The 21,825-nt window shown below is 46.9% G+C and overlaps 1 protein-coding gene across 5 annotated transcripts in view; it reads right to left on the bottom strand.

The window, feature by feature from the left end:
* The window catches only part of BCAR3 (BCAR3 adaptor protein, NSP family member), a 130,540-nt gene that overhangs the window by 31,745 nt on the left and 76,970 nt on the right, over positions 1 to 21,825 (bottom strand). For 4 of the 5 annotated variants that reach the window (XM_087447139.1, XM_087447166.1, XM_087447130.1 and 1 more), the window contains one exon: positions 78 to 206. In XM_087447139.1, coding sequence (XP_087303265.1) covers positions 78 to 206 — 129 coding nt within the window. Of the gene's footprint in view, positions 1 to 77; positions 207 to 3,865; positions 21,800 to 21,825 lie in introns of those variants that run through there. The other variant, XM_087447158.1, reaches the window with a different exon arrangement.

Below are 21,825 nucleotides of genomic sequence, written 5' to 3'. Positions count from 1 at the left end.
TGTGACCCTGCAGGGTCATCAATCTGGGCGTTGTCTGAGAACAGCAGGGTGTGTGCTGGCGGGGAGGAGGGCAGTACCTGTCGGGGGATGCGGCCGTGGTACCAGGCGTGGCTGCGCAGGTCCTCGCTGCTCAGCAGCAGCTCCTCCTCCAGCTCCTTCTTCAGCCTCTCGGGGGTCCTGTCCATGATGTGCCTCTCCTTGGAGAACTGCAACACAGGGTCAACAGTGACCCCCAACCCTGCCTGGGCTGGCCGGGCCAGGCCAGCCAGCCGGAGACGACCGCCCGCCTTGCGTTTGGCTGCTTTGCTAATCAAACCAGTATACGCCAAAAGCGCTGTTCAGGTAGGGGAGCCTGGATAATGATTACAATTAGCTGTGACCTTTCATTTCTCTGGCTGCAATGTGCAATAAAGTTTTTACTTGCACGTGGGGACTATGATAGGAGAGCCAGCCAAGCTGTTCCTTGTACTCAGGTGGCAGTTAAAGACAGGGGGAGCTAGGCAGGGGGCGCCAGAGACAGCTGTGCGGGGCAGGAGGCACACCTAGGCTGCGGGGGAGCTTCATCATTCTCCTCAGAACTGTCCTAACTCAGAGCTGGGAAGGACAGCCATCCCTGACCGGCCCTGGCCCTGGAGGACCCTGCTGCCTGAAGTGCAGACCCTGGGCTGGTACTGATGGCCCTGAACTCTTTGCTCCTGGAAAACTCCAGTCCAGGAATTGACTTAGCCTTTAGAAACTTTAAGAGCAATTGGGCAGAGTAATTTTATGTCTCTTGAATCTAACAACAGAAGTCTGTTTGTATTTTGTATGTCTTTTTAATTTCATTTTTCTAATATTTCATTTTTGTGACAAATTAGAAATTGAAACTTAAATCAAAACAAAAAAACTGGTCCCTCACTTCGGATAGTTTGAGAATCAGTGATCTAGGTCATTGCACAGCGGCCAGAGCAGGAGTTCTGAGTGGGCAACCCAGGCTCCAGGTTTAATTTAGAACACACGCCCACTTAAAACATGGGAACTGAACTTGGACGCCTGCCCGGTTCCCAGCAAAACCAAACTCAGGGACTGCTGGCTGAAGGTCACGTAAGCAGTAAAAGGCCATGTCCTTGTGTTTTCCCAGCTTCCCCAGCTTGGCCTCAAAAGCCCACAGGGACCACAAAATTCTCCTCATCACACAGCTCTGCACCTTAGCAAGGAAAGAGCCCCAACTCCTCTCCACTCAAGGAAAAGAAAAGAGACTTGAGATTCTACAGCTGGATTCTTACCCTCGAGTCGTTCTGGGCATGTTGGCCAATGAGGGCGCTGGCCACAGAATGACTCCGGGGCCACTTTCAAGGTGGGGCTCTGGCTTACTAACTGTTGACTACTTCCTCCTCCTCTTCCCTCACGACTCTTCTCACAGCAGGCCCTCAGGAGTATTTGATGAGCTGAATTCCTATCAAAGAGATGCTGATGTTGGCTGCCCAAGATGCCCGCAGGCATTAGCAGCGATGTTTGACACTGTCTGCTGCAATCATTAATTATGTACAGGTACATCTGAAGACAGCACATTGGAACGACTTGCGTATAGAATGTAGATTGTCAACCGGGACACATTTACTGTTAGTGTATTGTCTGTCTTGCCTCCCCCTAGACTGTAAGTTTCTTGAGAACAGAAACCCATCTGCCTTCTTCCCCACTGCCCTCAAGCAATGCCTGAATATATTAGACACTCCGTATTCACTGAATGAACAAATACCTCGAGATGAGGAACGTCTATGACTTTTCTTAGTTATGGAGGTTCTCTTCTTCTCTCTCAAATTATTTGAAGCCCTGTTTTGGCTGGGCATCTTGCCACACAGATAAAAGATGACATTCCTGAATCTCCCTCTCTTACAGGAAGATGTGGCTACATGACTGGCCACAAGCTCTGGCCAAGGAAGGGTAAACTGCAGTGTTGGTGGGACTTCTAACCTGAGATATGATGGCTGGAGCTTCAACACCATCCTGGACCATGAAGAGGAAGCCACACCATAGGAATGGGGGAGCAGAAGGCCCGAATGAACTCAGGTCCCTCATAACTGTGAGGCCAACACACCGGCCCTGGATTGCCGGCCTCCAGGTCTTCCATGTGATCTTCTGATCTTGTTTAAGCCTGTTATTTTGAGTGTTCCTGTCACTGGCAGCTGAACTAAATCCTAAGGATACTGTGACTCTGGCCCCTATTTAGCCACCCTGACGGTTAGTCTGTAGGCCTAGCCTAAATGCCTTGTGCTGTGCCTTGGGCCCACTTCTTGGTCTGAGCTCTAAAGATGTAGAGATCAGCAGGTCCCATCCTCTGTGTAACCCTCCACTGAAACCATACTCACCCTGATCCAAAATGCTATTCCCATATTTGTCTTTGCATTCTCCTTCCTCCTGATGCCCACCACCCCACCCTTTCTCTCTTACTCAGCATCTCTCACCAACAGCAAGGTTCCTTAGTATTTTCTATGCAACAATCTTTCACTCCAGGTTCTGAGATAACGTTTTACACTTGCTACCAAAAATATAACATCAGCTATCTTGTTACTTCTATCCTAACTCCTTAGAGGAAAATCCACAATTACTGTCCTCCCTACCTGCAGACTTGGGAGATGAGGCACTATAGGGCAGTTCCTAGAGAGGACAGAAAAGGAGATCAGTAAGACCCACCCTCCCAAATAAGATTGGATGCAAGTTTAGACTTCAAAAAATATGCCCTTAAGCTCTTGTGTAATTTGTGAAAATTTAGCAGGCTACACAATGGCCTAGACTAGTATTTTCAAAGGGGAGGCAGGGAAGAGAAGTGATGGAGGAGAGGAGAGGGAAAGAGAGAGGGAAAGACCAAGCCAGAGTGAGCAGGCAATTGCAAAGGGCTCTTTCTTTCAAGCCAGTGAGGGCTGGTTCTACTACGCTAAAAAGAGCCAGTTGGCAGCTGGGAGCTTCTACCTTAGCAGATGACGTGGGCAATGTCTCTCAGACAACTGAAGAGGCAAAAGTCACCCACATGTGGTCACCCTCATGATTAAATAACGTTTATTTTGGCAGTGGATCCTTGATTAAACAAAGGTTATTTTGGGGGTGGATGCCTTCTAGAACTTTCAGTTACTGTTTTAATCACGTATATAATACGACTTTTATTTTTCCAAAGTGCCTATATTTTTGAGACCCTGTGCTTGCCAGCTATGATTTTGCTGCTATAGAGAAGTACTTTGATGGGCGGTCAACCCCATGGTTGGTGAGGGTTGACTGAATGAGATAATTTGGCAAAATATATCCGTTTTTATCTTTGGGAGCACTGTGATTGATATTGGTGCTCTTTGGGGACCAGGAATGGCACGGGTCACATATGTCTGCGACATCTGGCAGAATTCTGTTGGCTTCCCCCAAACAAACAAACTTTTGCTAACAGTACGCCCTTCCACTTAACTGCTGCTATCTGGGAGGAATCTGAATTTCCCCTGAAACACAGCCATTTCAGTCATGGCCTAGGCTAGTTCTAGGGTCTCTTGGGCTACAAAGTAGATTCTAGCGATTTAAGGTAACACGACAGTACCTCAGCAATAGTTTTACCTCGTTTGTGTGTCCATCAGTGTCCTCTTAAAATCTGACTGATTCTACTAACGGCCTAAGAATCCTCCCGCCCTTCCTTAGACTACATTCTCAGGAAAAGGTAGAAGAGATAAGTTCTAGTCCCATAATGTTCACATGTGCTGTTACTTTATGCACAGCCCAGAATTAAGCATAAGGAGAGACCAAATAAGGGCATGTCCCAGCACTGCAATGGCTTCCAATCTTGGGAAAATAAAGAGGAACCAAGAACATCGTGCAAATCCCTTCCAGTTCCTATAGCCTTTTCTCCTACCTCCTATTTTCCAGCTCTTTCACATCGGTTTCTTCTGAATTCAGTGTGCCTCGAAGACTGGCTGGACCTGGGTCATTCTCAATTTCTCTCTCGGCATGGGACAGCAGGCCTCTGGGACAGGGCATCATGACACCCCAGAGCAAGTATAATAGAGCTCTGCTCTCTCTCAGAAAGTTCACCATGAATGGAAACCAGTACTCACCGGCCCTTTGGATTTTATGTGTTTCAACTGCCAGACAGAGAGAGACGGCAAGAAAACTCATGAATAATCAATCTCTCACATAAATGCTATAAATGTTAATAATGACCACATTATAGCAACATGACCTTTTCTCCAAGCTCAAATTCTCTAACAATTCGCCCCTGAATTTGAATTTCATTCCTAGATGGCACGTCTTGACTTGGCGTTTGCCAAGCTCCTCATCTTGAGGGAGGAGGTGGCAGCGGGTAGGCCAGAGACAGAGTTGGGCTTCGCAGCAGCAGCATGGGCTCCGGCCGGCCATCCTGAGCTCTACCTCACACAGCAGCTGGGACGCAACCTCTGGAGGAAGGGCAGCTGCTAGGCTTTGGATCAAGAGCATTCTGCCCACAGAACTTGCCAGGTTCATTCCAGGGACCAAATCCACCCACGGCCACCATGAGAGAAAGAGGCAGCTAGGACCCATTTCTCCTATTCCAAGGCTCGCCTAAATTTGATTCACCAGAAATTTGGGAGCAGTTCATTTTTTGGGGGTGGTGGGATGTACGATAAAGTACTATGTACATAAATTAAGTAATAAGTATACACTGAGCAGGAAAGAAAGGAAGGGAGGGAGGGAGGGAGGGAGGGAGGGAGAGAGGATTAGTAAGTACTATGTCATGATGACCCACTCACATGGCTCTACTTCTAAAACTTCATCTCAGTCCCAGTCATTAGTTCTGGGGTCTGAGATGAGAAGTATGTACACTGATAACTAGAGCAAATGCAGGGGGTAGATGAGGCCCACATTTGTTCAACCAAATTGAAGTTTAGTTAAAAAAGTCGTAAGTTACTATATTTGTTGCTTTTCATAGAAATCTGGGTCTAGCTACATCTTTCCTATCGCCAGCATTTTAATAACTCTGATGTCAACAGATGTTACAGCACAGTATTTAAGAGCATAGCCAGTCTGCCCCCTCCATCCACAGGCCACTGTGCCATGAATGGCTGTGTGGTTTAAAGTGACTTTACCTCTCTGTAGAGCCTAAGGCTCCTGGTCTGCAAAATGGGGATAATAATATGTGATGAGACGTTAATAAGGATGAAAGGAATCAATATCTGTAAAGCACATGGAACACACCCTGGCACATAGCTGTTAACTGCTATTATAGTCTTATATCAGAATGCTACTCATCTGGTTATATAAAATAAATAGTTCACATTTGAGGTCTTGACGGTCTGATGCACGAAGGCGTAGGGGGGTTGGTGTTTGGGAGGGAAGCAGTTAAGGAAAGCAGCCTGGAGCTCGTATGAGTGCCTGCCGCCTGCCTCTTCAAAGGATGGAAGAAACCTTGCCGCTGGCCTACCCCAGCACCTCTGGTCTGGTTACATGGCAGAGGCTGGCTCTGAAAATCATGCACGTCACTCTGAATCTGGAATGAACATCTCTGCAGCCCCAGCAAGTCTGATCTTGACAGGCCGGAATAGCTGGAGCCCAGGAGATGGTTGGAAAACACATTCTGGAGGCACAGAGCCAGCTCCACAGACGTGCTGGGAACCTCGATTAACATGGAAACCCACATTTCAACAGTTCTCCTAGCAAGCAAAAGCTGTTGCAGCCACAGAGGAATGGAGCTTGGGGTGTCATCTTGCAAGGGCTGCATGACATTAGGGCCTGCATTTCAAAACAGGCACAACAATGGGATCCAGACTGCAGGAGGTTTGGTTCCTCAGTCCAGGATGAGGGAGGGTGTGTGCACGGGTGATCTGTGGGAAAGGCCCAGAGAAGGCTGCGGATACTCATTTGCATGTAAGGGGCAGTTAAGAGGATTAGAAAAAGATGGCATCTGCATTATAATTAATATTTAGTTTACTCTGTCCCTGCTTGTGAGAAAAGCTTCCAGTTCCCATAGAATATTAAAATGTGCAAATCACCAGGGAAGATTCTGTCCCCAGGCCCAGGAGATGAGGGTGGAAAGGGAAAGACTGCGGAGGCACCACTTCACGGCCATCAACAATCATGACCAAGCAATTTGCCAACCATCAGGCTGCTAGTGGGGGATGAGGCCCTGGTCCCTACCCTCAAGAGGGCACAGTCTCTTGGAAGACCATACACAGAGAAACACTTAAACACATTCCTGAGCTCTGGAGACCCACTTCGTGGATCTTATCCCTGCCCCTGCAGCTCTGTGGCCTGGGTAAGTTACTCTACCTTTGTCCTTTGGTTTTTCTCCTGTGTCAAATGAGAAAAGTCACCGTGGCCCTATGTAGCGTGAGGAGGAGGAAGGAGAGGATGGGGAATTAAGGTTGGCTCTTGAGGATAAAACTTGAGAACAGGAAGGGTATTTTGGGCATTTGAACTAAGAGCAGCTGGGCTTGGTCAGATGGAGGTTCTGGTTGGGGAGGAGAGGGCTGAAGCAGACAGAGGTTTTACACACACGTACAAACACACACAACCCTCCACACCCCTTCTACCCCCCAGGAGAGCTCCATCTTTTCTTCAAGCATGTAGTTCAGACCCCATCTTCCTGGCCATTGCTGGCTGACCCAGGTAAAAGCCCCTGACCCAAGCTGGCCCAATCAGAGTTCTTCCTGGGATTTTTCTAAGTGGAACTAAGTGAAGAAGACTCTTCCCACTCTGGTGAAAATGTCATGAGACTGGAAGAATGGAGATTGCTTCACCTCATGTTGATCCACCAAGTGGATCAGATTGGGCTGAATGAAATCAGCATGCAAAGAGAAGAGGAGCAGGAGATGGAAGGTGTCCCGGTGCCACGCACATCCCTAAACCACAGCTGACTACGTCAACCAGTAAGCTCTCCTTGTGACCTAAGCTAGTTTGTGCTAGACTTCTGTCACTTGTGACCAAAGGAGTCCTGATCCAGGGAGGCAGAGATCGGACAGGGGGCACCCGACAGTGGAGGCTGAGGGGTTAGATCTTCACACACAGACAGTGAGAGCCATCGACAGTCTCTGCCCGGGAAGGCAACAGGTACAAAAAAAAGATGCTTTTAGACAGACCAATCTGGCTGCAGTGAGTAGAGTGGACTGGACAGGGCCGGGCTGGAGGCACAGAACTTTTGAAATGTGCTGATGACGCCCAAATCTCCATCTCCAGCCCTTAGGGTTGGTTGGGATATTTACCAGAATCCACTTCAGCGCTTGGACGTCAATATGGACAAACAGAACTCATCTTCTCTGCAAAGCCTGCTCTTCACCCCCTTCCCTGGTCAAGGGCACTTCTTCTGCCCTCATTACTCAAACTAGACCCCTCAGAATTGGCTTCCATTGATCAAGACATTCCTGATTCTACCTCTTACCAACATCCATCTAATCCCACTGAGGTTACTCTGTTCTGTTCTCCCTGAACTTCTGCAGTAGCCTTCTAATGATTTCCCAGCCCCCATCTCTGGCCCTACAACCCACCACCTACAAAGCCACAGATTTATCATATCACTCCTGGCTCGGAAACTTTAGTCAAGGGGGGATCCAGTTAGGGCTGACATGAGGTCCAGAGTCTCTTCTAGCCTCCCCTCAAAAAACCTGATAGGCTTCTTATGGCTAGTTTTCACTCTCCCAGGGCTCAGACCTGCTCCATGGGGGACACAGACCCCCATTCTGCCCTATCCCCCCAGATCCCGGAGCTTTGAATACATTCCTTGCAGCCCTAGTGAACTGAACCACCACCCTTGCCATATACTGACACCACATATAGGGGTCAAGGTCTGAATTCGCTAGGAGGCCCAGATTATGAGAGGGCTGTGGATGCCTATGTGAGGCATCTTTGTGGACCTCCCCAGAAATAACTGGCAGAAGTAGATTGGTGGAGGAGACAGGCCAAGGTACTGCTCTTATGCAGTGGGGTCCACAAGTCAGCAGATTTGGAGCATTAAAGTTTTTAGGACTTTATTTGGGTCCACAGGTTGCTGAGGCCTGGGAAATATTGGTTATGTTCCCAAAGGCTCACAGTCACCCACAAATAAAACCCAAAACCTTCACAAGGCAGGCGCCGCCCTTCTCCATCTGGCCCTGAGCTCCCTTCCTAAGACACACTGACATAGAGCCTTGGTCACAGGGTCCTTGCACAGCTCCCTGAATACACTGTTCCTTACATCCCTCCTCCATGCCTCTGTCGCGCAGTCTGGCAGACAGAGTGACCCACCTGTAAAGGTGTCAAAAGTGCAGCCTGACTAGAGTCCAGGCTGGGGAATAGGGAGAGGACAGAGGGCAGTCGGATGGGGCAGGCAGGGGTCTTGAAGGCCATGCTAAATTAGTTTGATTTTCTCTAAGGGAGCAGGGAAATCCACCAATGACTCTAGGCAGAGAGGCAATGCAGTCTGGCAGGCACAAGCTTTTTGAGGGCAGAGGCCGTGCCTTATTTGCCTTTGGCTCCCAGAGCCCAGCCCAGTGCATGGCACACAGCAGGTGCCCAGAAAACACTCATTGACTGGAACCAAGCTCGCCTTCTCACTCTCCATGGGGCGGCTTCCTTGACACTGGGTGGGGAGAAAAAGAGAGACTTTGGAGGTTGGTCAATAACAGTTGACCTTGGCCACCTGTCTAGACTCCTCTTAACTAGTTTCTGTATTCCCTAGGGGATCACAGTTCCCACCTCACAGGACCACCTGCCCTAATGAACACAGTGCCTGGCACTGTGCCTACACACAGTAGGCACTCGCTTGAAACAATGTGGAATTTGAACCCCCTTCCAAAGATGATTCTTAGCCACAACAATTGAAAGTTACTTCACTAAAGAATTTTTTAAAAAAAGAATTATAAAATCCATCAGAAACTTGTAGAGATATCTGGCCTTTGAGAATTTAGTTCTGATGGAATAAAAAAGAAGTTGGAACAACTAATTTCTACGTAGGCATAGGTTTGTTTATTCTGTTTATTTCAGTTCCAAGTCAGTAGCTATTGGGGTTTTGAGTAGTGTTAACTAGTTCTACCTGTGCAGGGTGACACTGACCACCTGCAAGGTGACACTTTCCCTTGGTGGCAAGCACTCTGCATGCACACAGCTCAGTACTAACAAGTACATCTGGTTAGCTGCAGCTGGCTCACACACCCACAGTACACAGGTGACAGAGTGTCAGCAGGAGTGCAAGAGAGTTTCATGTTTTACACAAGGCTGAGAGGTCCCGGTACAGAGATTATGTGTCCTTCACGGCCTTGGACGCTTAGTCATCTATATGTTATTTTGTTAAATTTTAAAAATTGAGATGATTTTCTAGTCATTCATTCTATGATCAAGGCTGGCACTTCACTTGCTTGAAATGAAAAGAGGAGGAAGGGAATGTGTGCATGAAAAGAGAAGGCGAGGAGAGGAGGGGTGAGGAGGGGAGGGGAGAGGAGAGAAGAAAGAATGAAGGAGGAGGGAGGGAACAAGCTTCTGGACCATTCTATCCTAGTTAGGATTGTCAGGCCGTAACACCCAGAATGCCACTGGCTCTCAAACAAAAGCTTCTTTCTTCTGCCCAGGATGAGTCTATTCAACTGAGGGAGAGGCCAGGCCTCTCATCAAGTTATACGAAACAATTTCACAGGTCACGTTTCTCTAGAAATCGCATCCAGAAATTATGATCACAAACAAAATTATAAGTCTGGCCTTCTGGATCATTATTAAAGTTTGCCTTATTTCTGAGCGAAGCCCATGTCCTCCGATGAGCTGGTGGGAAACCCCTTGGGGTCATGCTGTGAACTGTCACCAGGTGGCCCAAGTTGGGGCAATACAAGAGTCCACAGGGACAGACCCTCATCTAAAATCCACTGAACTCAGGCAAGATCTGCCATGATAGGAAGCCTGTGTCATCGCAATCTCTAATAAATGTTGTAAACACATGAAGAGCTTGAGCTCCACATTCTGGAAAAAGCACACCTTTGAGACCATTATACAAGCATTCTGAAGCCTCCCCAAGGTTGCTATAGCTAGGATTGTCTTGCAAGTAAATCTGCCTACAAATGAGATTCTTTGGAGATTTCAGAAACCCAGCCCCTTTGAATCCCTGCCTTGTGTTGCATTTCAAGCAGTGGATCAGTTTATAACCAAATTCCAAAGTATATCAAGGGCTTTCAGAGATCCAATTGGTATTTTTACCATTGAAAACCTGCATAAATTGATCATGAACCCCCAGAATGAATAAATCCCAATTACTTCTGCCACTCTTAACCCTGCCCAGAGGCTGAGAGATAAAAATCCAGCTCTCCATGAGCTTCAAGCCCAGCAGCTTTTAGTACAAGTCCTCGAATGTTTTAATCTGAGGTAGAATGGAAGGCAACGGCATTTGGGCAATCCTGAGGCCTTGGAATGAAACAATTTGTACACTGTGTCCTCTGTCACCTTTTATTGACACTTGCCGGCTTTATGGCTTGTCTAGAAATATTTTATTATAATCCAAAGATAAATGAAGAAAGGCTTGAGTTTAGTAATCCAGCTTTTCCCACTGGGGTGATACAGTTTCTCATGCTAATAACTGTGATTAAAGCCAAAGCCTTCACTTAAGTAAACATTAACTTTGTAAATAAAAGTCCAAAGAGAAAAAAATGTCAAATTCAAATGTTGTATCTCCCATTTGGTAGACAAAAGCAAATGGTGGCATGGCCCTCCAGCCTGGCCCAGCCCAGTGGGTGGCCTGGCCCTCAGCTCCAGGACGTGTACAGCACAGTGGCACTACATCTAAGGAGGTGCCCTTCGTACACAGCCATGGAAAACTTGTATATTGATTACAGCAGTTGCCCTGCGGATAGCAATAGGGTGTGTCTCGAGGAAAGGGTGACTTATTCTAATTCACACAAACACACTCCATGGGCCAGCAGAGAGAGGCCTTGAGTGCGTTCCCAGGGGCCTTTTTGCCTTTTAGGTGTTGGGCTCTTGACAAATGGGGATCTCTGGTCTCACTTGGGCCCCTTCTTCCTCTGAGCCTGCTCCTTTCAATCCTTACATCAAAGCTCAACAAGGCAGCCTCTGTGTGCAGCTTCCTAATCAACACATCCTTCACCCTGTTGGCCACCCATCTGTAGAAACAATCAGGAGGTCAATTTTAAATCAAGAGTGTGATAGTCACTGGAACACTGTGCCTTCGATTAAACTCAAGGACTTGTTGAGTTCCTATGGTGCCAATCCGTTTCCTCAGCTAGATCTGAGGGGTGATGTAGACGTGGGTAAGAGACTCCATGGCCTGACAGGTTACAGCCTCTCTGGGGAGACAAGACATCTGAAGAGAATGTACAGCAATAAATCACAAGTCGTTTTGCTGAAATTGAGAACACTGAGAGTGTTCTCCATCTTATATCTGAGGTCAGCAAGGGTGTCTGGCCCCTTCTGAGAAAGGAATCAGTAGCAAAGAGGTTTCATAAAACCTCAATCAGTTTTAACATTCTGAAACACTTCAATTAATTTGATGTTGAAGTACCTTGACAAAATAAATTTCTCTTTTTTAAATCCTAGAAAGAATCTCCCCTTCAGCAAAGATTCTGCAGATGGATTTTGATGCCATTTTACCATTTTATAACTAAACCTGTGTAATTTATCACACTTTACACCAGATTCACACTCCAGTGCCATTAAAAACTGATTTGCAATTTGCTGTTAAATTAAGATGCTTCATTTTCCTACTACATGTGATTTTTCTTTTCACAGACAAATGACGATACAGGGGCCATCAGATCCTAGTGCCGACAGGAAAATGCCATCAAAACCCCCAGAGGGCCCAAATCCAGGAGATTTCATTTTATTCATTATCAAACGCTTATCCAAAGAGGCTCAGAAACCCTGAATAGGAAATACGAAGAGGATATCTGTGGAATTCCTTGCTTATCAAGGTTCTGAGAAATTCCCATTAAAATTCTGCTTTCCATGTGTGTAAATGAAAAAGGCTAATTTAATTTTAATTTGTGCAGACTGAAGTCTTAAAGCAGTGCACCCTCTAAGCAGGCAGCAGTAATTTAATCCTCCGTGCCAAACTAATTATGTTAGAATCATTCTGATTGGTGCCCACAGCTCCTTTGATGTTCAACTCTAGTTGTCTTTTACCCCCGGTAAATTCTCTGTGCAAGGTCTCCTCTACACCTTCCCATCCTGTTGGATCATGAAGCTATTGCTTTTGAAGTTCAGTTTTATTTATTTATTTTTTTTTGTGAGGAAGATCAGCCCTGAGCTAACATCCATGCCAATCCTCCTTTTTGCTGAGGAAGACTAGCCCTGAGGTAACATCTATTGCCAATCCTCCTCCTTTTTCTCCCCAAAGCCCCAGTAGATAGTTGCATGTCGTAGTTGCACATCCTGCTAGTTGCTGTATGTGGGACGCCGCCTCAGCATGGCTGGACAAGCGGTGTGTCGGTGCACACCCGGGATCCGAACCCGGGCCGCCAGTAGCAGAACGTGCGCACTTAACCGCTAAGCCACGGGACCAGCCCCCATGGAGTTCAGTTTTATTTTGATGGAACACCAAAGGACTGAAAATCATTTTTCACTGAAGGAGAATGATTTCAATCTAAAAACTGCAGGAGGACTTCTAAGTTTGACAGAATGCAGCACACCCAACGCCGAGAATGGCTTCTTTCCTTCACAAAGGTCACCCACACGGGGGAGAAATTGCTCAATGCACTCGTTACACCTTAAGATCTCCTTCCCTCTCACCTGGCCCTGGTGAGTTCACCGGTCATGTTTCTTACCCTCTTGACAAAGTATTATTTACCCACGGGTTCACTCAGTACTCAGCTCCAGGGGGCGTCTCGCCTTTCCCTGGTAATAGATAAACTGAAACACGATGAGATTTTCAACCGGCCATTTGTTAACATCTTGCCCTGCTGAAAGCTGTGGCCAGTACCTTCCCCTCTAGATCAAAGTTAGATATGACTTCCTGGAGCAGCCCACAAAGGAAGAGACATCTGAATAACCCCCATGAGGCAGCCCTGTATTCTGATTACTCTGAGAGAGAAATCAGACAGGCCACGCTTAAGGTGAAGGCGGAGGTCACTGGTTGCACTTAATCGTTTATGGGGCCAGTGAAATGAAGAGCTTCAAGTAAAAGCTAAGCACAAGTTCGACCTGTGAAAACCCCCTGTAAACCGCTTTGCTCCTTTAAAAATGTCCTCAAGTGACTTCTGAGAATACTTCTCTCTCTCACCAGGTTGGCACACAGGCTAAATGAGACAGCAAGCGAAATATTAATCGCTGGGTCTGGCAATGAGATTCCATTCAGTAATAGTAGTGCTTTGTTAACATCTACGGAGAATGAAAAAACAGAGACTGCCCTGGCTGAGGCAGACCCCAAGATGAGGGTTTGAAGACCAGCTGAGCAAAGTTCAGAATGCAGGGAGATCCAAACCAGAAATCTTTACCCCTAGTAATTCAACCTGTTAATTCAACATCTCAATTCAAATTATGAGTGATCTGGAACATCACTGGTCACCAAAATAGATGCCCTATATGCTCTTCAACAAGAAGACTGGAAAATCAAAATCAACTTAATTCCAATAACTATCCTTTTCTCAATTCACCTTGAATGAATGAATGAGTGAATGAATAAACAAAACGCATTGTGGTTGAAAGACACTAGGGAGATGTAATTGGAAGGAAAAACAAGATATGCCAGATACACAGAGGAAAATCCAAAGATTCAGAAAGCCTTCCAGCGTGGGGTGTGGAATAAATGACTTTCCAAATTCTCTCTCTCCAAAATAGTCCCATGACTAACAACTGTCTCAGAAATCTGCTCTGGGACAAAGAGCATCATAGGCCCGGGCTAAGTGCATAGTAAGTTCTTAACAAAACCAAATGATTCATCACAAGATGGTTTGGCCAAGCATCAACTTCACTACTTCCAATACACAGCTCACATGTTACTTTAAAGGTATACTTCTCCCAGAGGAGCTCAAAGCACTTGACACCCGCATAGTTCGCTTAGCAAGCTTTTGGAAAACACAAACACCATGCTAGACGTCATGGGCAGAAACAGGGAAACAGCAGCTGGATTCAGAGTGACAAGACACTCAAAACAACACACCTCAGATCTCACGAATCCGTACAACGTCCCTGGAGTTAAACAGGCAGCAAGAATATTTATATCTCACAAGAGAAAACACGACCAAGCCCCGCATTTTCATGATTTGCTCAGACTTACGGAGTAAGAGGTTGACTGAAAACTAGAATCCAAGCCTCCCAAAGTATATAAAGAACTAGAAATGTTTAGTTGGCACACAAAATACTTAGAGGAAACATGAGGGCTGTACTGAAATATCTGAAGGCTTGGGCTGTTATCATCCCAAGATGATGGGTCAAATATTCTTGGTTCAACTCCCTAGGGAAACTAATCCAGAGTCCCTCCTGTTTTATTTCTAGGATCCACTCACACCAACTAATCTGGCCTCAAAACAGACATGCTCACAATATGGAGGGGGAAAAATGCACCTGAAGGGCTATGATGCCCATTTAACTGCAGAATAAGGTGGACATGGAGATGGATCGATTTTGACTCAATGCGAGGAGGGACCTTCTGACAATCAAGAGGTGTTCAAATGTAGTGTCTTCAGGACACAGTACACTCCCCATCTCCAGAAACATCAACAGAAAGGTAGTGAAATAACCTCCTATGAAGATTTAGGGCAGGATGATCAGTTGGGATGCTTCTGCAGAACTCCAAGAATGATGAGGCCTGAATTAGTGCAGTACTGGTGGTAGAGACAGGGAGGAAGAGGCAGATGAGAGAAATGTTTAGGAGTAAAATCGTGAAGACATGGAAGATGAATGGGGGGAAGAGACATGGGAGCTCTGGGAAGATGACTGAGCCATGAACTCCCAATACAGAAGCAAGTGAAGGGAGCAGGTTTGTGGAAGAAGATGTAGAGCCTGAGGTGCTTGTGGGTCATCTGGATGGAGTGGCTCACCAGACCAGGGGCTCTAGGTGCTGTGGAGAAGGGCTGGACTGGAGACACAGCTTGAGAATCCTCAGTATGGAGGGGGAATCCTATCTCAACGGCCACCTAAGAGATGGGGTATAGAGGGCATATGAGAAGAGGGCTAGGCGATGCTGTCTTTTAAAAGGCAGGCTAGAAAGAGAAACTGAAGACAGGTGTCTTAGTCCATTTGGGTTGCTATAAGAAAAAAACCACAGACTGAGTGGCTTAAACAGCCAGCATTTATTTCTCAGTTCTGGAGGCTGGGAAATCCAAAATCAAGATGCTAGCAGACTCGGTGTCTGGTGAAGGCCTGCTTCCTGGTTCATAGATAGCCCTCTTCTTACTGTGTCCTCACACGGCAGAAGAAAGAGAGCTCTCTGGGGTCTCTTTTATAAGGGCACTAATCCCATTCATGAGGGCTCCACCCTCACAACCTAATCACCTCCCAAAGGGCCCATCTCTTAATACCATCACCTTGAAGGTTAGGATTTCAACATAAATTGTGGGGGGACACAAAGATTCAGTCCATAATAATAGGGTAGGACTTGTCAAGAAAAATTCAGGAGAACAAGTAGAGTACAATGTCCTAGAGGTTGAGAGAGCAGACTTTCAGGAAGGAATGGCCAACAATGCCAAGGGCAGCAGAGAGTTCCAATAAAACCAGAATTGGACAGCATCCACTGGACTTGGCAAGGTGGGGTAAAGGGGCCAATGGAAAGTGAGGAAGCAGAGACTGTGTTAACCAGCTTTTGGGCAGATGAAGACAGGGACCAGGAAGGAAGACATGGAAATGAGGATTATTTTTAGAATGAGAAAGACTGAAGCATGTTTATAAGCTAAGAGAAAAGTGTTGGTAGAGAGGGACAGACTGAAGGTCCGAGGAGACTTTGAGGGTGACAAAGAAGGGGGGTGATCATGGGCACAGGTGGCAGGGCTGGCCTTGGTCAGGGAGAGGGACACTTCATCCTCGGAGGCTGGAGAAAGGAAGCAAGGATCACGGATATGGACGTGGATATAGCTGTAGCTTGTGGGGGCAGGGGTGGGGACGGAAAAATACCGTGCCTGACGGTCTTAACTGCCGCTGTGAAGTAAGAAACAAGATCTTACCATGAGTGTTAAAAATGGGCTTAAAGAGAAGGTGGAGGGAGGAAAATAGGAGTGAGCAGGCAAGGACAAGCAGAGCTGACGGGAGGCTTCAGGGACACAGGCAAGAGTTAGGGGAGACGCTGGTTATGCTCCTTGAACTCATCCTACACACAAAGCGACCAACCCTCAAACCCTCACCCACTCCACACCCACTGCTCCCCTCCACCAGCACACAGGCCCTGCACGATCTGTTCCTCGACCACCTGTCTGGTCTCATCTTCCACTCCTCCACTTTAGCCTGTGCCTTTTCTCTCCCCCATGCCTCTTCTAGCTACTGCTCCTTTAGGAGGTGCTCAGTGTTACCTCCTCCAGGAAGTTCTCTGACGCAGGGCTGGGTTAATACCTCTGCCTGGGCCCTTACAATATGCTGTGTATTCTCTCCGCCTTTGCACCTACCACGTACTTCGGAGAGAGCTGCCTTCATGTCCATCTCCACCCCCGGACACAGAATTGCTCCTTCAGGGTGGGAACTTTCACTCTGTCTCCGCAGTACCCAGTAGGCCCTCAATACTCACACTGGGCTTGGCGGTGGGGGTCGGGGTGGGGAACGAGTAAATGAATTCTGAGTGGGAGGCTGGCTCAATGGTCCTTCAAATCCCATCTTACTAAGAATCTAGGATTCTAGCTTGTTGCTTCTTTGCGCATAACTGGCTTTGTAAAAGCACACATGTATTAGAGTGGATACTGGGGACAGCTGTTCTCCATATAAACTAAAAGACTGATTATAGCTCTTTCATAAGCTAGAAAAATAAGCTATGACATTCTCATGGCCAGAGCCAGAGTCCAACAGTAGCTCCAGGGGCTACTGTGGACATGCATTGGAAATCCAGATAAGTCAGAGATGTCACAGTGGCGGTCAACCCCATGAGGCACTCCTCTCCTCTCCTCCCCAGCCTGGACAGCCCGAGTCTCCTCTGCAGTCCTGGGGACATCCAAAATCTTCATCAGCTAAAAGGCCTCAGAGCTATCTTTGACAACATCTTTAAACCCAACGACAGAGGCCTGGGTCCCCTGTGTACTGCTGACCTCTCACATGGTGGTACAGGAAGACCTCTGTGGCCCAAGCAACCTGACTTTCCAGCGTCCTCCCCAATGTTTGGCACAGGCCCATCTCTCTGCAGTCCTGGAGGTGCTGAACCCGCTAACAAAATTTTCCCAGGGTCCCAGTCTCCTCTTTGTTTCCCACCCATGTTTCTCCAACAAAAACAAGGCCTCGGCCAGGATCCAAGCTCTGGGGTCTGCAGGGAAGGGGCTCTGGGACCCAGCCCCTGTCAGGCATGTCCTTCCCCTGATGCTGACACCAGATCCCCATGGCTCCCAGATGCCAATGGAATGAATGCATTTAGGTCTCTTAAAAAAAGCTTTGCTCGGCTTTTTTTTTTCTGTGGAGGGCAGGAGAGAGAAATGAGCAACTAGCAGACGCCATGACGAGGGGCTGAGTCATTTGGAAAGACATTTCCCGAGTGGCCTTTTCCATCTTACACATCTTCTGCTGATGGTGCATCAGCCCCACAACAAAGGCAACTCAGGCCATTGTTGACACTGGGATGTATCACTAGTACCCAAGCTGTCACAGCAGCAGATAGACCAAGGGACCGGCCACAGAGAAGACAAGCGGGACCTTCGCTCCACCACATTCACTCTGACATAGAAAGACAGCTTCCAATGAAAACAAGTTCCAGGGACCCAACCCTCTATGGATGGGCAGATGGGAGACCTCTGGCTGCAATGTTTGTTCAGAGAGGCTCCAAATATTTTTTCCAGGGGCAAGGGAAATGATTTAAAGCAAAACAAAACATAACAACGGCAACAGCACAAGTTAAGCTCTTCCCACCACAGAGCACTTCATGGCTGCAAAGACAGTCAAATCTACCTATGGGAAACTATATGCTTAAAACCCACTGCCTTCCGGGGGCTGGCCCTGTGGCCTAGCAGTTAAGTTTGGTGTGCTCTGCTTCGGTGGCCCAGGTTCAGTTCCTGGGCACGGACCTATACCACTTGTCGGCAGCCATGCTGTGGCGGCGACCCACATACAAAGTAGAGGAAGATTGGCACAGATGTTAGCTCAGGGTGAATCTTCCTCAAGCAAAAAGAGGAAGATTGGCAACAGATGTTAACTCAAGGTGAATCTTCCTCAGAATAATAAAAAAAAAAATCTACTGCCTTCCAACCATGACTCCTGGTTGACAAGACCACTGCCACTGGACTCAGTGACTGGTTAGCTGAGACTTACTAATTTGTTTATCCACTGATTCCATACTCCAACCTCTGTTTATGCTCTTTCAGAAAGGCAGCTATTCTGCACTTGAAAGGCAATCCCCATCTCTTAGGTTCCCCTGAAGTTTCCTGACACAACCACAGTGACCTTCCTCAGGAGGGGCCATTGATAAGATGACAAGTTTCAGCTCCTTTTTCCCCTGCCCACACCCAAGAAAAATCAAAGACACGAGGGACCAGAAGAAGTTGGGGTCTGTTCCCATTATCAGTGCCAGAAATGAGATCTATTGTGCTTCTCACCAAAATCCTTCTGTTCACTAGGGCCTTAAAGATGGTCCTGCCACTGCCTGCAGGAGGGTTACGACTCTGCGAAAATCAGTTCTGCATCCTCCCTGAAGTCTCTCCTGAAAACTGAGGTTCACGCTATTCTTCCCCGACTGAATTATAAACTGAAGTACTAATATATAAGATATCGTCTTGTTTCAGGTTTCAGTGGTCTTCATATGTTGTAACAGAAAGGACATTGGGCTTACAGCCAAAAAACCTGATTTCTATTCCTAGTTGTCCATTAAATGATTCTGGGCAGATAGTTTCTCTAAGCCTCAGTTTCTCCTCTGTGGAAAGGGGTAAACTATTGCCCTGCCCGCCTCAGAGACCTTGCTTTGAGATTCCAGTGAGACAACCTGTGAAGGAATTCAGACATTGGAAAGCCTTTTGTAAATGTAACGAAACGACACTATGACCTAATGCTCTTGTGGTGAATCCTTCAAAGGCAGGAGTATGCCTCAGTTGTCACTTATCACTCCCCCACCCCACCTAACAGAGTGCTTACACACAGATGGGGCTACTATATTTGACACTCAGGGACTTTCAAACTTAAATGTGCTCCACTAATGTTATGGATCTGGAATAAGCTTCATTCCGAACTCTTTCAGGCATAAGCAAAACATCCTTTCCTCTGCTCACCCCAGATCCAGTGGTCTTTTGTGAAATGACTCCCTGCTGTGAAGCCCTTCTGGGATGTTAAAGTCATGACCCTCAACATGGCTGGAACATCTCATCTCTGGTCTCAAATCTCAGCGCTGCAGGATCTTTGATCCTCCTCTCCATTCTTGGCCTCTCATTTAATTCCTTTCCAGGGCCTTTGTATACAAGTCCACATGAGGCCCCTAAATACATTCTAAATACTGCCAAATCTCTGCAAATAAGAGCTTATTCCCTGAAAGTGCCTGTGTGATTGGTCTCCCACGTAACGAAGGAGCTTTATATTTTTAGTTTTCTTTCCATACAACAAACACTATTAATAACGTTCTACTTTCTCCAGAGATGATATGGATTAGACTAAATGGAAAGTTACCATGGCTACCGCAGTGTTATTTTTGGTATGAGAAACTCATGCCAAGGGAAGCAGCATACGTGGTCAAGAACCAGAGCTTCATTTCCGCTTTGCTATCAGGCAATCGATCCCAATTTAATTTTGAAACTCTCATTGCAACGGAAACTAATTACGAGCGGCAAGACCTGAAGCCCCTAATTAAAGTGGGAGTCAATAAAGCAGGGCAGTATTATCACTGGGACAACACTGGCAGGAGGAGGGATTTACAAACAGGCGGATCTTCTTTCCCAGGTAACTATCTAAACAAAAGAAGACAGGGAAGCACATCTGGAGGGCCAGCGGGACACCCTAAGTTGGGTCTGCAGGATTCAGTTTCTGGTGAGTGAGCAGGTCAAGTCCTGCCTCTGTGCCATGAAGGTGCAACAAACGAGGGGTGGGGTAGGAAGCCCAGGTGTTTCTACAGAGTGGCAGTCGGGGGGCCGGCCTGGTGGTGCAAGCAGTTAAGTGCTCGCGCTCCGCTGCGGCGGCCCGGGGTGCGCGCCTTCAGATCCAGGCGCGCACCGACGCACCGCTTGTTAAGCCATGCTGTGGTGGCGCCCCACATAAAGTGGAGGAAGATGGGCACGGATGTTAGCTCAGGGCCAATCTTCCTCAGCAAAAAGAGGAGGATTGGCATCAGGTGTTAACTTAGTGCTGATCTTCCTCACAAAAAGAGTGGCAGTCAGGGGCAGGCCGGGAAGGGATGAGCTGAAGGACGGCTGGTTCAGACTAACCCCATACCAAAGAGAATCTCATCACTCAGACCCAGATAGTTATGGGCTGTTTCCTCACATATCAAACGCTGAGCTGCACTTTTCTGAATTAGCAGAAGTTGGCTTATGGAAGGACTTCCATTAGAGTGAAAACCAACTGCCAATCAGTGAAGTGCACGATTCCCTCTGGGACTTCCTGGTTTATCTTTGACAGCTTTAAAATACCGTTAATGGCATGACTTCATCTGCCCCATGCTAGAACAATCCATATTTAGGTCAGAAACCACGTGGTCCTCACATCACCCCACTGAGCTCCAGGATAGAAAGATGTTCTTAAATCAGGGAGGGAACACTTTTAACCGAGGATTAATTACTCACCCTCCTCCAAATTCCTTGACAAAGAGACAAAAATGAACTTTGATGAATGGTTAGAAAACTACTCTGAATACTCCGACAGGGCAGTCAAATCAGAAGAAGCCTATTCTCTTCTCATTCGGTGTATATTTTTATACAAAGGGGTCTTTCTCTCTTTAGCAGGTTTTTCTGTAAAATTTTCCTGATTTTTTTTTTAAGCATTATTGAGAACAAAGAAGCAGAACATCATAACCCTGTTGTAACTCTTTCAATGGCAGCGAATAAGTCAGTCCCTCAGGAGAGGGAGCTCTGCCGTCAGGGTGGGAAGAATTCCTTGAGAGCTTTCAGACTCCTGTTTCCCAAGAATAAATGAGGTCCACAGTCATACTGGGGCCGACAAGATTTTTCCAAGGCAGACAAACCCCCAGATCAATGAGAGCCTATATTAATTTAATTCTTAGTGTTGTCACAGGCGGGGAACATAGAACACAGGCCTCGTCTTGAATTAATCAAAAGAGATTTTTTGAATATTTTCATCAAAATAGTGTATTGACATATTACTCAAAACCTTTGGCAAAGGTGTCTTGTAACAAATGTTAAAAATGGGAGCGGTAAAGAAAAAGACAGTTCTGAATATTGAAATGTTTTGGAACCTGGCTAACCTTTGAAAGGAGATATCTGGTGCTTTCTGTATACTGACATAACGGACCAGCAGGTTAGGGGGACAGAGGGACTCAGCCACCTCACATTCACTGTGAGCGAGGGAACAGAAAAAGAGGCAGAGAGAGAAAGAAGAAAAAAGCTCCATCTTATTGAGCTCCTTTGGTATAAAATTTCAGCCCAAGGTGACAGAAAGTGTCCCCAAAAACAGAGCTTCATCCCAAAACACAGTCAAGGAGCTCCCTTCTATGCAGCTGGATTCTGCTTCCAGGGGAAGCACCCAGGGCTTATGAAGATCCATCAGTCTAAGAAAGTGCCTCTGTTTTTATAGCCAGCAGGCTGCAAACTTTTTCCAGTACCTTTTAGAAAACGAATGCTTTCAAAGCCCCAAAAGAATTTTAGATGTACCTCACAACCA

Source organism: Ceratotherium simum, chromosome 2 (genome assembly GCF_057802395.1).
Source record: "Ceratotherium simum simum isolate JZ-2026a chromosome 2, ASM5780239v1, whole genome shotgun sequence".
Lineage (NCBI taxonomy): Eukaryota > Metazoa > Chordata > Mammalia > Perissodactyla > Rhinocerotidae > Ceratotherium > Ceratotherium simum.
This window is presented reverse-complemented; position numbering and strand designations above follow the sequence as displayed.